Genomic DNA, 16,034 nt, shown 5'->3' with positions numbered 1-16,034 from the left:
AGGGTGCATGTGAAATCAACAGCCCATTATGGTTATTAGCCCAACTCATTTAAGATTTAAACTGTAATTGAAGGTTGTCAATGAGGTAAATTAGGTATGCACCGTTGTTGTTTCTTTGGTTTAGTTAACATTGACAGCCTATGGATTTTGGCATTTGTCGGTCTATCGTCTGCAAAATACTAGGAACTGGTGATTCTAGAGTCTGGTACTACAACTAAAATCAAAGGTGTGCGGTATTAAGGAATAGTTCAACATTTTGGGAATTACCTGCCTCCCGGCTGGCTGAGACCCCGGGAAGTTACTGCTCCCAGCCAAGAAATATGACACAAAGACCATGGTAAAATGACAAATTTGATGTATTTACTTTGGTATTTGTACAGATAAAACAAATAATATATTTATATTATGTTTGTTGAGCTTTGATCAGCATTAGAAACGGGGTTATTGCCAAGTAGGATTTCACATACAAGGAATAAGCCTTACGGTTTGGTGAATAACCATAAACGGTAGAGAAAATACAAGATAAAAGGAAGCACTGAAAACAGCCAAGAATCATAAATACAATAAAAATATGAAAAAATGTTATAAGAAATATGTTCTATAGGTTTGTTTCTTTAATGAAAAGCTGAACAGTTTTGTGCAGGAATGTGCAAAGTATTGTCCAGGGAATGTGCAAAAGGTCACAGATAGTGTATATCACTACAGTAATGACCTTAGTGTTGCTATGGTGTGCTCTTTTGTGTATATCTTTATTTTGATCTTCTGCCCTCCTTTTTTTTTTTCCTCTGCTCTTCATAGGAAGAGACGTGGAGCCTTCAACTCCAAACAGCTTCTCTACCTCGAGAAATACAGACCCAAAATGCGTCTGCGGTTCAAGGATACCAACAGCCACAACTGCTGTGTGCAGTAGGCTGCCTGTCAGTGCATCTTTCTTATGCGCATCTAGTGGGGAATCTTCCAACAAGGGGAGATTACAACAAAAAAAAGAAAAAAAAATGAAGAGTGCTATCAGTAATTATTGTAATGAATTGTTAACACGGAGTCTTGGTTAATTGATCAGAGAGCTAGCGAGTGATCGAATGAATGAATCCAGATCTGGGGATCCACCAGCCGAACCAATGAATGGAAGGTCAAAGCACACAGATAGGCCCGCCTCCCGGTTATACTGTTCAACCACGGGCCAGAATTCTTTTTCAACTCGAGTCCATCCTGTTTTCTTTTCTTTTTGTTTTTTGTTTCAGTCGTAATCATGGGATAACATTTTCCATTTTGTGAATTTTTATTTTTACACAAACAAAGGTGATGAAAAGATGACATGTTAAATGATATTCAGATTTTTATTTCCGCTAATTATTGATAATATAATTAAGCCAGAATAATGTACCTTTTTTAAAAACATTTTTAAACTTTGGAACGCATATTGTGACTGTCCATTTTGGTATTGGGGTGTGTTTTTTTTTTTTTGCACACAAACTCAAAAGGTTCACCTGAAAAATGCAGTAATGTTTTCCTTTTACCCTTCACTTGCTTAAAGTCACTTTCAGTTTAGGGGTTCACTCAGTTTGAATATGTCTGCAATATTTATTCACAAGATATGATATGTGTGGCAGTTGTGAGTTTGGCAAGGGCAAGGACACTTTGTTATCCAATAGTTTTGTTGTTGTTTTTTTTATCCTTTGAGAGCCATGTCTTTTTTTTTTTTTATCTTGTTGGAGTGCAATAATCAGTCCACCTCAGATAAGCCCACCAAATCTTGCTGAGCATCCTACATCCGCACACACATACACTTCAGACCACCTCATCCAGGCAGTTTAACAGGAAAATACGAAACAACTCCTAGAACAGGTACTTCTCCTGCTTTCATTCATTCTCCTTAATGGGGCTACAATAGGATTTCCCTAAATATGCATATTTAACACACATGGAGCCTAAGATTCAATCTGAAAGACAAGGTGGAGAAGAATGAAAATGGTCAGTTTTTTATCATTGTACCCATTTTGAAAACATCCCCAATTCGTATTGGTTCTTAAAAGATAAATGAATTGAAATAAAAAGCATGCATGTGTCTTTTTTTTTCTTCTGCCTTAGACAGTTTGAATGTTGGTTGTTCTTGTGGTTCACAGTTCTAAAGAGGGGGTGGTTGGTGTGGATTGAGTTTTTAGCTTATGTAGGCAGGTAGTTAGAGTTAACATTGACACTTAAAACATTACTGGTTGATATCGCTGGATATATGGCTGTGTCTAGGATACCAGCTGTTCTGTTGTATTACTAAGTAGAAATGTCTTTGTTAGTCTTCACATTTAGACCATAAATCAATATACCTATCTTATAAAAGTCAAAGTAAGGTGTGGGAATTTGTTGTACCAGTATCTCCATAACTAATGTCATTTTGTATCCTCTTGAAAATGAGGCTTCACCTTGCACTTGGTGATTAACACTTCTAGTGTCTCCTAGACTGTGCGTGCCCATGAGGCATGTCAGTCAGTGCCTGCCCTACACGTCCTTTCCCCCAGCAGAGTGAGTCAGCACCACGTGGTAGGCACAGGACCATGGTACTGAGAAATGACTCAACTCTTACTAGTAAGCCCTTCACCAGCCTGAACCAATTGAAAGTGCCCCCTCTGCTGCTCATATCCTGTCATGGCTGAAGCTAGGTATACTAAGTACATGTACAACATGTATAAACTCATGAGTGTTACCTCATTTATTAAGTCACTAATTTACCCTTTTGGACAATTGGATGAAAATAATTTTTTCATTACAATGAAGACTTTCTGACTTCGTAAGCACAGGAATGTTTGTAATTGTCACTGCCTACAACAATGCAGCCGAACCACAAACAAATGAGCTTGTGTTCAGTGCCGCACAGCCTACTTGGAATAATATGAATGTCATCACAACAGTGAAATATATGACAACCAAAGCCTCTGATTTAAATATAACTTTGTATTCATTGTTCCAGCTGAGAAGCTGTATTCCTTGTACCGACACCACCTTACAGTGTTATTCAGTCTATTACAATACAATGAATACAACTGGCCCTACATTTTCCAGTTGACTTCTTTTGGTCTATGATTGTGATCATGTGAGTTCTCGAGAAACAGATTGCATAACTGGTCATGTTATGTCACAGAACAGTAGCGTAGTACCAGCTAGTTTCGTCGGAGACAATAAAGGTAATGTGTTTACAGTTGCACTTCAGGCCCTACTGCAGACTGTCACTATGTGCCGTGCTCCCCATCAAAGGTGTCACTAATAAGAGCTAACAGGTTCTTTGTGGTGCTGTAACTGATGCCAGCATCCCTCCCTCAGCAGGTGAAGAAGACTCCTCTTATATTTTCACCTCAGATGGTCCTAATGCCTGGCAAGTGGACTGGGAATAACCTTGTACTGGTGGTTTACAATCATTCCTATCCAAGGTCTTAAATAAAATACTTTCAGTTAGGTTGATTTCACAGATCTATCTATAAGTATTAAGAAAGATCTGGTACAGGCACCGAACTGTCACATTCACTGACACTTAGTTTGCACAGCTGGGTGATGCAGGTTGCTATGGCTACCAGTAAGCATCATAACCAATGCAGCTGTGCACAGCAATATTTATTGAAGTTACTTTGATTTGAAGCAGGTCACATTTCTTTAATGCTCACAACTTGGACTAATAAACACCCACACAGACATGGGGAGAACAAACTATACAGGCAGTGAATTTGATCCCAAAGCCTTCCTGCTGTGAGGCAACAGTGCAAACACTCAATTACAACATAATGTAATGCAACACAATAGGCGAAATATGCCATAGACCTATACTGTTTTGTATTATAAATTATGTTTCCTTTAAGACATTTAATTTAAAACTGAAAATTTTTCACAGCAGACATTTGACACGTGACAGTAGGCTAGGACACAGGTGTAGCCTATTAACACTAATGATGGTTGCATTTTACTTAGCGTTGCCTGACAGAACTATGCCATTGTTAATTAGCAACACCTGTGCTTTTCCTGCTATGACAAATCAAACATATATTAAAGGCTGTGTGAATGAAAAAAAAAATAGAATTATTAGAATTAGAATAATTAAGCTATACAGTTTGGTGATGCAAAAAAAAAAAAATATCCATATGAGTTCAGAACATATATCACTTCCGGCAACCATCTTGGAAAAAGATTATTATTAGAGTATTTTGTCACAGCAATCCATGGAGTGTTTTTTGCTCTGGTGCTGAAAAGAAAATAAAAAAAGGAGAAAAAAAATAAATCATAGACTTGAGTTAAAGAAAGATTTTAACTTTCATACGGAAGACCCACAACTCTGTCCGACGTCTGTGTCGCCAGGGCATTGCTAGCTAAGGTTAGCCTAGCTAGCTGTCGGGAGTTTTCTGCAGTTTGACACCAGCAACAGCCTTTGGATGCAAGTCTGATACTATAACCAGTGAGTGGACATTTCAACGACAACAACGGATGGATTCGGGAGCAAAGAACATACAACTGTGGACGTAACTTCTCTCTATGTTGTACAAAGACCAAGGGAGGAGGACTTCTTCAGCAGCCGTAAAGAGACGGGGGCCTTTACGTCCTGACTCCTGAGATCAACGCACGGACTTTCAAGAGAAGATAAATAACGTCGTAAGTGCAAATTATTCTTCATTCGCAGTGTTCTGTTTGGCTATGTGGTGTGATGGCCGCCGTGCCGCCCGGCCGAGGCCTGTGTTTGAACTTGTCTTTTCAGCTGTGTTTAAGTGTCTCTCGGTCATTATTTGCTGCAAATTAAATATGTTGATATCTAGGTCTTATATAGTGTTACGAGTATTTTATGAATTTGCAGCTGCTTAAAATTTAAAAACCTAAAATGAATAAACACTAACAGCTGGCAGTACATCATCGTGTACGTTTAGCTAAAACAAACTGTTTTGTAAGTTGAACAACCGACGTGCTTTCACTTCTACCTTCTTTAAAATGTCAGCTATTTTGGAATATGGATATGTTGGTCTATGAAAAAATGCCCATGAGCACAAGTCTGCACAGTTTGCAGGAGACTACGAAAACTTAGCCTACAAATATTCATATTGGAGAGGAGTTTTAGGGAGTTTTACTTAAATTGACTAAGTATAAATTGAATGTCAAAATGATTTGGCATTTAATGTTATGTTCAACTTTATTGTCATTTTGGAGACTGTAGTTTGTGGTGCTGTTGAATTATGTGTGTTTTACCATTCTTTTATATACATTTCTTTTTTTTTATAAATGAGATGGAAAAAAATCTGCTATAAGAAACACTTTCCAACCCAAACTGAATGTATTGGTTTTAGCTAGGTGGATTTAAGAAACTGTCAACTGAGTATATCCATTTTATATATCCATTCCATCCTTTTTAGAGCATTACAGCACTTGAACCAATGCAGACCCTGCCAATACACTGGCCCAAAGCTCCTCTTAACTCTCTTCTCGCTATGTGAATCGTTTGTAAGTGGACATCACGAGCCCAAGAGCTACTTTTATGTCTGCTGTAAAGGACTAAGGGGGGGGGGGGGAAAGGCCAAGACGATTGATTCTTCACAAGAAGACCTTGATCTAATGCAACACTCAGCCCTCTGCATAGCTGATCTAGGCCACACTCCTAAGCAGCCAGCTCTGCGTTACGCCATTGTGAATCCGGGCCCTTTTTAAAAATGCATGTTCCCTCTTGGCTCTGTATCTTTAATGAGGTGTGTCTGAAATATTTGATAGCCTTGTGCTCATTTGAAAAACAAATACGTTTATTTCCATTAATGTTTCATACGGAAATGAATATATGTAAAACACATACATTAATTTGTCTGTTTTGATCAATTGTCTCTGTCTAATGCAGAGCGAGTATTTCCGCACAGTAACTCCCCACAGGCTACACTGGTGCATATCATTCTCTGGTGCTTCAGAGCAAAACCATTTAATTTCAAAGTGGGACTTAGCATCTTTTAAGACTATGCACACTCAAAGAAATGATCAGCTTTCACTCTGCATTGAGGCAGATTTGTAAAATGGATGTTTGTCCCATTAGAATGTGTTGCTTGAATGATGAATGAATATGGATTGCAGATACTGTGAAAACAGAAAACTGACTTGGCTTTGGGGGCGTATGCTGGGTATTTTATATGCGGGTAAGGAATGCACTAGTTAACTCAACTGCCAGTTATGTTTCATATTGCATATTAAAGATATTGAAAGTTTTTAACATCCGCTGATATACAATTATTAAAACTGAATTTGCTTCAGGGGATTTTCTCATCACTGAAGACAAAATCTTATGTTCTGATATTCAACAATGTTTTCTATATTGGGATTTGTTCTTTGTTAAGAAACAAAAAATCTTAAAAAAAAATTTTTTTTATTTTTTTTTTTTTTTTTTTTTTTTTAAAAATTTAAATGAAAAAAATTTAAGGTTTTATTTTTAAGATTGTTTTTTGGACTTTATTGCCTTCATGAGAGAGAGAGAGAGAGAGAGAGAGAGAGAGAGAGAGAGAGAGAGAGAGAGAGAGAGAGAGAGAGAGAGAGAGAGAGAGAGAGAGAGAGAGAGAGAGAGAGAGAGAGAGAGAGAGAGAGAGAGAGAGAGAGAGAGATGCATCAAAAAGCCACAGGTCAGGATTGAACCCGGGCTGCTGCAGTAACAACTCAGCCTCAGTACATGGGCCTCAGCATTTCTGCGGTTTAGGAACACCTTCATGAATGGAAAAAAAGAGAAAAAGCAGTCAAGCACACAAGGGCTGTAAGATAAAAAAAAGTGTAATGTCTCCCTTCCCCACAAGATGGTGATAAGAGACCTATATGAACGGTGCAGTAATACATGTGATGACCACTAGAGGGCAGTGCTTATACACTAATCCCTCAGATGCTACTGGTGGGGTGCAGTGTTGAGAAGTGTGATGTATTCGCTCTGGCAGCACCTTGGACAGCACCAATCTGGTGAGTCATACTGCCACTGTACTCGGGATGTTTGGATTCGGCAGCAGAGGCTGTGCAGTAATTAATAACCACGTATTTACTGTTTGGGGAACAAGGAAAGGGGTGGAAAATGGAGGTTGTTAACTTCTCTGTAACTCACCCATACCTAACTCGCTGCAACACGTAGACGGCGTTTCTGATTGTGCCAATAGAAGCTGATGTCAGCTTGACTTGGCATGTGGAAGTATTCTTTTCATTTTTATTTCATAGCCAATTTCTTTCAAACTGTTTCCCTGAGAATGACGGCTAATTTAATGCTGTTTGTTTATATCAGAAATGGTTGACACAGCTCTCAGATGTCTTGCCAGAATAACATGGATGTTTATTGAAAAAAGAGCTGAGGACGCGGAATCGCATATTTTAAAAGGCTCATTTTATGCAGCACGTTCGTTTGGCATAGAGAACCGCTTCTATGCTGGTGAATGTTATTGTGCAGTGCTGCTTTTCTGCCCTTGGCTCCGTCGCAGGGAGCCCAGCCAGTGTTGATGAGTGTGAGTGGATGGTGAATGACAGGCCAAGACACTGCCAGTCAATCAGCAGGGCTGTCTGGCCCCTCTCCTTCACTCCCTAGGGGATGAAATATGTGTCATCCTCCCATGAGGCATCTCACCACGGCACTGCCTCCATCCTCTTCTCAACTGTGCCAAGTCCTCCCAGCCCTACTCTGCTTCTCCATGCTAGTTTGTCTACACTATGGAAACCCTCTGGCTTATCTCTATTGTTATAATACTCGTGTCTTTTTCTTCTGTACCTCCTTCTTCCCATCTCTTTTTACCGGTTTGCTTATCAGCCCAGCTCTCATGTTCAACCCCAGCTGCTTCTTTCCATCTTCCCCTTTTTCCTGTGGATTTGCGGCTCTGCAGTACCTCACAGCTTCACCTCTATAACCCCGTCTTGCTCCCATGCATTCTTCGTTCTTTCCCTTCCTCTCAAAGCTGGTAAAAGACAGAAACTGAAGCAAGTAAACAGGACACGAGTGGTTTGTGGTTGCTGTTTAGCCGGCTGATCCTTATTTATTTGCTCACTAAGGATGAAATGGTTATCCACTAGAGCAGAAGCATTCTTTTTTTTTTTTTTCTCTCTCTCTCTCTTAACGCACTCGTCAGCAGCCATATCAGTAGCCCCAAAGCAGCCACGAAAGGCCAACCTATCCTGACACAGCATGCGTTAAGTGGCCGGCTTAACAAGAACATCTACTAATTGGCTGTGTATGAGCTCTCTACTCATTAGCAGTTAGGGAGGGTCACGCCATTCCGGCAGACAGGTGTGTGCATTCCTTTTGTTTTTAATCTTTGTCTTATCTCTCCCTGACTCTTTTCTTTATTTTTTTTCTTCAGTGGAGCTTGAACTCTGTGACTTTCTGTGATGAGCAGGAGCTGTCTTGCCTGGGCATTTCCTCCACTTCAGCACGTATCTGATTAGCTTTTGAAACCAACAATGTGCAAAAAGTGGTGTGTGAACACACACACACACACACACACACGCACACGCACACACACGCGCACACACACACAGGGTACTTAAGGTACCTAATTAGCAACCATTTATTCCTTTTCCACCTGTGAACGAATAACAACGGGGCAAAGCAGGTCTGAGATCCCAGGCCTACACTATAGCCTGAATCACAGCGACATGGCGCTAACTCCAGCCATAACTAACATTAATAGATGTATAGTTAAACACAGAGGTCCGGCCTATTCGATGTTTCTGCTGTACTGTGTTGCTTTGCGAGCGTCTTTGATAAACCAAATCTAGCGCTACGATTGGAGACCTCTCACCACCAGTCACACTAACTGCTAGTTTGGGTGGTGCATTTTCTTTAGCCTGTGGTCCCAACCGGTAAATTAGGTCTCCAACCTAACCTTTGTGAAAGTGTTGACATATGAAGCATCAAACATGCATTTTAGATTCTGAGATGAGAGTATATCCTGTTGTTCCTCGTCCCTGTTTGCTCAACACCATATAGTATGTACGTGACGCATGAGTTTTTTTTTTTTTACCCAGAAGTTATTATAAACAAACACAATATATGTGTCAATTAGAGATGCACCAATATTCCGGCCGGTGACCGGAATTGGCCGGTTTTCACGTACTCTGCCATGACCGGCGACCTGCAGGTCAGTCTGACATATGCCGATTTCACGCTGGTCAACGCTACAATTAACTAGCAGCATAAGTTATACGAGTTACAGTTCTCAAGGACGCACGGATGCGACAGCACAGTCTCTTTTTCCTTTCGCTCAACTTTTCCGCTGTGTGTTGCGCGTACCCGCTCGCGGTGTGAAGCGCGTGTCCGTGCTATTCTCGCACATGTAGGGAACCTCGTATTAACCTGCAACATGTCAGCTGTTTGGAAATTCTTCAGCGTGTGTGCAGAAGATAACAAGTTTGCAATATGCAACCCCTGCAAGGAAAAAGTAGGGCGTGGAGGGACGACACCAAAAACCAAAATCTTTTTTTTTTTTTTATATTGGATGTCAAAAGAAGGAAATGGTTCTAACATTGCACTTTAGAGTAATTTATATAGTTATATTTTATAGTGATCCATTATCTGTTTTCTATGTTTTGGGCAAAATGGTGGTTAGAAAAAATGAAATCGGAATCAGCTAAAATCTGTATCGGCTGGCCTAACTCAATGAAAATCGGGATCGGCCTAGAAAGTTGTAAACTGTGCATCTCTAGTGTCAATTCAAACAGCCATTTAAATATACAGAGGAATATTGTTTACAGGGATGTAGATTCCACCAACAACTTATTTACCCATCTTTTAATTTGTCGGGCTTTATGAGGTAAATAATTAACATTTTAATATACTGTAAATCTGATGTAAGACATGTAGGCTAAGATATGTACAAAATTAGGGATGCACCGAATATTCGGCCACTGAAAATTTTCGGCCTAAAATGGACCAAAAGGGCATTTTCGGTTTTCGGACGAAATACTTTTATCACCGAAACAATACGGCCGAAAATGTTGTGATGACGCAAACGGAAACCGCGACCTGCACGTGTGTCAGTACCCGATCCACCTGCAAAGCGTCTCCTAAGCAACGAGGTTGAGACGGACCACGGAGTGAAAACAATGAAAAGTACGCTCTTAGAGTCTGTCAGCACACGTTTCACTGAGATCTATTCGGATCCTCTGCACTTCATCGCGACTGTACTTGATCCGCGTTATAAAGACCGTTACTTGGAATGCGGAAATAAAGCAGGGCGCACGAGAAATGATCCAGGCCGCGATGGATGCGGAGAACCGCGTGGAGACGGAGACGGAGCGCGCACGGAGCAGCGCCCAGCGCAGGAGGAGCTCAGAGCGCAGAAACAAAAGACTCTTCTCTCTGCACCAGATGAGGGGCATGTACCCTCGTTGTCTGATATGTTCAGTGAAATCCTGCAAGAAAGTGCCTATAATAATAATAATAATAATAATAATAATAATAATAATAATAGGTAAGCTATTCTGTTCTTAGGCTACTGTATACTGTATGTGACTATCAGATTGTAGCCGTATTTCTGCTAGATATTTTTTAATTAAACTTTAATATTAATTTATACAATTGCAATGCCTTGATTTTAGTAAAGTTAGTACACAGTCATAGCCATAAATGCAATGGTCCTAATAATTGGCTTAATTTCCTTCGGTGTTTCCGTTTTCGGTCTTGGTTTCCTCTTTTTTTCGGTTTCGGCCAAGAATTTTCATTTCGGTGCATCACTATAAAAAATAAACAATGCTGTTTGGAGAATGTAAAACATAAGGTTTGTCTATTGCCACTAACTCTTTTGATTTCGATGCCCAGTACATATTCAAGGTTGGGTTCTATGCTTCAATCCTATTGGACACATCTGTATGCAATCCCCACACTTCAACCAATGTTAAACCTATTATGTATTAAGTCTCTTCCTCTGGGGTACACTTGTGTTTCCATGAGGGATGATTTTTATTTTTATTTTTTTTGGTCAGGGTCAGCTGTCAAAACACTCTCTGGAGACAGCGTCAGCATCCCAGGTGTAATCTGTTCTGGCAGACAGCTGATCCCTGCTGAGTGAAAGGGCTGCCAAAGAATCTAGTTTGAATGCCAACGCTCCCCTCCAGTCTCTCACTAACAGCAAGTGCGCCAAGTCCATCTCTGGGGTCAAACTGCTAATCAAAACAAAGGCATTAGCTATTCTTTTGCAGCGTACAACAAACGCTCCACCCGCTGATTTACAACCTTGCTTCACAAGCGCGTGTCTCCGCCATTGTCCTTGTTTAGACTCCGCATTGAACCACGTAGTTCAAGTAACGCTAATCTCACAGCAATCAACTCTTTGACTCGATAACGCTTCCTTTTCACTGCTGCCCTTTTCCACTATTGACTCTTGGTACAAAGCTGTGCTCATTGACTACTGCCAGAGTGATATTCCAGGGATGGGATGAGAGGGGGTTGGAGAGGTGATCTCACCATTATCCCTAAGCTACTCTTCTATTGTGGGTAGATCAAAGTGGTATTTTTGCTAGGCCTCTGGGTATGTGCGTGCCACGCTGCTGTGGAGAAGTATACTCTAATGTAGTAGGAAAGCCTCTCCATTAAAGAATGAAAGGTTGTTGGCCCAAATCGTCAGATGGAAGTTCAAAAGGGCTAATCGGGCCCAGAGCAATTCAACAAAATGCTATTATTGCAGAGTATCGGCGACATGTAAAAGGCGTAGTTTGACAAAGAATTAGTTTGACATTTTGGAAAAGCTTATTTCCTTACTGGCTGAGAGTTGGATGAGCAAATTGAAACCACTCTCAGGTCTGTGTGGTAAATGGGTTGCTGAAGCTAGCAGCCGGTTAGCTTAGCTTAGTAGTCAGATTTGCTTACAAAAGCTGAAGTGTAAGAATGACAAGTTGTAGTTTTAAGGCGGGTTATGTACCAGACTTTTTCCTTAGCCTGGCACAGTGACTTCCTGGAGTCGCCACCGGTTGCCTGACAACCTCCTGCTGGTGACAATAATACAGGAAATTGCCCTACCTGGCCAAGAAATAGTTCCACACATAAACCCTCTTTTTATTTTATTTTTTTTGTATACAGATTAAACAAATGAGATAATTTTTTTAATTGGTGCTGTTTAAATGTGCTTGTAGGCAGATTTCATTATCTTTTTTTGACAGAGCCAGCTTAGCTATTTCCCCCAGTTTCCAGTCTTTCTGCTAAGCTAAGGTAACCGGCTGCTGGCAGTTGCTTTGTATTTACCACAGACATATGAGTGGTGCCAGTCTTCTCGACTAAATCTCTGCAAGAAAGAAAATATACTTATTTCCCAAAATGTCCACTTATACTTTTTTTTTTTCTTTATCTACACTTTCTGATTTAAAACAAATATGCATCACCAGCATCTAATTTTCAATGCTTTTTCATCTTGTGTGCTTTACTTGCTAAGAGAAACGCACGCAGTGAATGAATCCCTTAAAGAACAAAGTACACTAACCTACTCAACTGTGCAACTTTGAAGCAAAGTTATTTAAATGCAGGCAGATGGGAGGTACACGTTGAGCTCATCAGTGTGTGAGATTGAGGCATCTGTAGGTCCTCTGCAGCTTCTTGCGGTAGCTGTGATCATCAGTGACTTCTGCCTGTTCAGAAGATAAAAGTGCAGGCGCTGATGTTTTCATTAAACGACAGACAACCTGCATCTGTCTGGAAAAAATACCTTTAATCTCAACAAACCACCAGAATCTCTCTCTTCGTTGCATTACGCTTCTTAAAGATGTTTAGACAGCAACCTTGTAAACCTGTCAAGAACCACGCCACTGCTTTTCTGTAATTCTACAAGGTTTAAGAAAATGTCCAAAAGGCTGTTAATAATAAAGACTTGTCTTTTAACCATTTTTTAAAAATGTGTAAGCCATGTTTGGCAAAGTCAAACGTTCATTAGTGCAGACCACCTGTTACACTAGCAGTAATGGAAGATTCATAAAGGTCATGTAAAAGTGAAGATGGTGAGGTAACTGGGGAATCTTCATTGTAACAGGCGCCCACCCCCCAAAGAGGTTTTAGCCAGTGCCAATATTTGGCTTCCAGCAGTCTACTCCCCTCTCAACCACAGCCGCTATATTTTACACATGCAGCTAGTGCTGATAAGCCAGATTAACTGCATTGTTTTGACTGGACTTGAACGCTCTGCTGTGAAACTAGCGCTAATGGGATCTCAACTTTACCGTCCACAGTCAGGCTGTACCGGACTCTCCCAGTGGTTTTAATGGTAGTATTTCATCTCAGTTTTACCGTCCAGAGTTAGGCTGTCTAGCTTTTTGGGCTGTTAAACTGTGTTAGCTGCCTCTTTCTCCGCAACTCCACATAGCTAGTGGAACATAGGTTGCAGAGAAGCAGCTGTGAGCTGCACTTTATTGGAGGTGGTGAAGTAACATTTGTGTGGACAATAAGCCACTACCATACTGGGATACTACCATATCAGTTGAGCAATATAACACTAATTTTAATTTTAAATGAATTAATGTATCATTGATTTGAAAAGGTGCTACATGCACATTTAAAGAGGTTACTTCCCTAAACAAGAGGAGGGAAGACTAAATCCTACATGTGTGATGACTTGGCAGGGATAGAATAAATGTATGAAAGTCAAACAGAATACCTGAGAGCCTTACTGCATTACTATCTATACTTTTTCTTTTTTTTTTTTTTTTTTTTTTTGAATTGTCACCTGCCACCTGAATTGTTTTCCTTTTACATAAAGACATTTTCACCATAAATTGGTGCATACAAATTTACCAGAATGTAGGAAAAAGGCCCATTCTGAGCTAGGAATAACCCTGTGTAGGCACCTGAGTTGCACAATGAGGTGTGTGTGTGTGTGTGTGTGTGCGTGTGCGTGCGTGTGTGTGCGTAATTGCGTGCCTCCATGTCCGCATTCGTAGACATGCATAGGTTTCTATTTTTTCCCATGTCAGCATGCAGTTTTCTGTCTCTTGGCATGTGAGTTTTTTTCATCCCGTCTGTAGGAAAAAGGCAAGAGACGGTGGCATTTGCTGATTGCTGATAGTGAATGCACCGCATGCAGCAGGGTTTTGCATACTTAATGCCTGGAAGGCTGAAACTCCGATTGCAATCAGGGGGACCGAGCAAGCGAGGTAGTGGGAGGGAACAAACAATAATACATCCAAATTCAACAAGTGCAGTAGACAGAGGGCACCAGAGACGTGGAGTGGAGTGGACGATATGAGGCCAGTGTAATTGACAGCTGATTTTAAATACCAGACCTCCGACCTTTGCTGCTTTGTTTTTCTCTCCCTCTTCACACACATACTAAGGTGATCTCCAAATACATGTATTATTCAAACCTGTTCAAGCCCATATAGAGACATCGTATAAACCTATTTAGTATTCTGACCATTTACTGTGCTGGCACACACGGAAACACCCACCACCGTCAAGATGTATAACAGGTTTCCTGTTGGCGGAGGTAACTGGTGTGGCTGGGAAGGAAATCAGAGGGTGACGAGAGGTTTGAGGAACTGATGAACTTGTCTTCATGCAAATGCGCTAGAGAACTATTCAGCGTGTGTTTCCTCAAATGGGTTTGTAGAGCACCACCTCGATGGTAATGCGCACAGGCTGAGACTTGGAGGCAATCTTCCTCGCAAATAAACGGCAGGGCTTAGAAATGAACTGAAGAGGGAGAGCAAATCAGGGAATTTATGCCTTTCGGTCTGTTTGTTTGCATACATATATATGGACAAATGCTCCATAGTCCCACAGTGTTTACTGTTAGATGACTATTCTATATTCAGGGCCAGGCACCTTAGGCTTTGTCTTCAGCTGTCACCAGTTGTGAGAAGAGGAAGACAGGAAAAGGTCTTGGGGAAAGGTCTGCCGAGGGCTTGGCCTCTTGTAGCTAATCAGTCTCTCTCTCTCCAGGCTGCTTGTCCATTCAAGGCCTTTGCCTCAATCTGACTACAAACTTTTTAGGACATAAACTCCTGGTGACAAAACTGTGTCGTCACCCTAGGCAAGCGCACATGGAGGGATGTGCGTGCTGTACACTCACTCATGCAGAAAGGAAACTGTATAATCAGTGTCCTTTTTTCTTTTTTTTTTTACCCACCTTTTCTTTTTCACTACTTTTTTATTTATTTATTTTTTTGGCTGCAAAGATTAAATTCTCCATTCTCTTTACCCATTTTCCTCCCTGAGGCATGTAGTATATCATCCTGGCCCATCAGAAGCTAGAGTGGCATGGATCAACCGTAAGTGACAGGATTCAGAGGGTCTTACGTCCTGAAATGCCCTTTGCAGGACACTCCCAAAAGGTTGGCGTAGTGTGGACGTTCACTTGATTGAGTCAATGTACAACTGTAATGTACAAATTCATATCCTTAAGGGACAGACCTTTTTTCTTTTTTTTTTTTTCTTCTTTTTTTTTAATGGAGAATGTTTAACTCGAGCTTGCAATATGATTTAAATGTTTTGCAAGTATCGTGTTGCAGGGCATCACGGAAGAGTTATCTTTGTTTCATCAAGATGTGTGAAAGAAGTCCAATCAAATACATGTTTTGAATCACGAAAACACAAAGCATGAAAGCTTTATTTTTTTGCTGCTTGCAGCGCCCCTACTACTTCCACAAGCGCTGCAGTCAATAAATATCTGAGACAATCTCCCCCTTTCCACCCTTATATCAGGCTGACTCTAAATCCAGTCTGGGATGCATTCACTGCTATCTGATCCCGGCTGTCACATTCCCCGCAACACACACACACACACATTTCACTGCCAACACAGTACCTACCCAGCTTGCATGGTTGACTCTATATTTCATAATGCGTCATGTACCAATGTGAGATATGGTCCCTGATTTCATTTATGTGGAGCAATGGTGGCTCTCTTATCTGTGCTGGAGTGAAATAGCTGTGGATCAACATCGTTAATATGTCAGTCTCAAACTGATGGAGAGTTTACATGCTGCAGAGAGCTACAGTGGAACATTGGGAAGCTGCTGCAATACAGGAAAGTTCAGATAAATGTAGGCATTTCTTGAGTTTGACATGCCGCCAATGTTTGCTCCGAATTCGATTTTTG

The 16,034-nt window shown here is 40.8% G+C and overlaps 1 protein-coding gene across 2 annotated transcripts in view; it reads left to right on the top strand.

The window, feature by feature from the left end:
- ptp4a2b (protein tyrosine phosphatase 4A2b) overlaps window positions 1-2,065 on the top strand; it is a 28,419-nt gene extending 26,354 nt beyond the window's left edge. For both annotated transcript variants that reach the window (XM_039820482.1, XM_039820483.1), the window contains one exon: window positions 799-2,065. In XM_039820482.1, coding sequence (XP_039676416.1) covers window positions 799-910 — 112 coding nt within the window. In that variant the 3' untranslated portion in view covers window positions 911-2,065. The remainder of the gene's footprint in view (window positions 1-798) is intronic.
- Window positions 2,066-16,034: the final 13,969 nt, after the last annotated feature.

Source organism: Perca fluviatilis, chromosome 13 (genome assembly GCF_010015445.1).
Source record: "Perca fluviatilis chromosome 13, GENO_Pfluv_1.0, whole genome shotgun sequence".
Classification (NCBI taxonomy): Eukaryota; Metazoa; Chordata; class Actinopteri; order Perciformes; family Percidae; genus Perca; species Perca fluviatilis.
The sequence above is the reverse complement of the archived record's forward strand: the minus strand, read 5'-3'. Positions and strand labels throughout refer to the sequence as shown.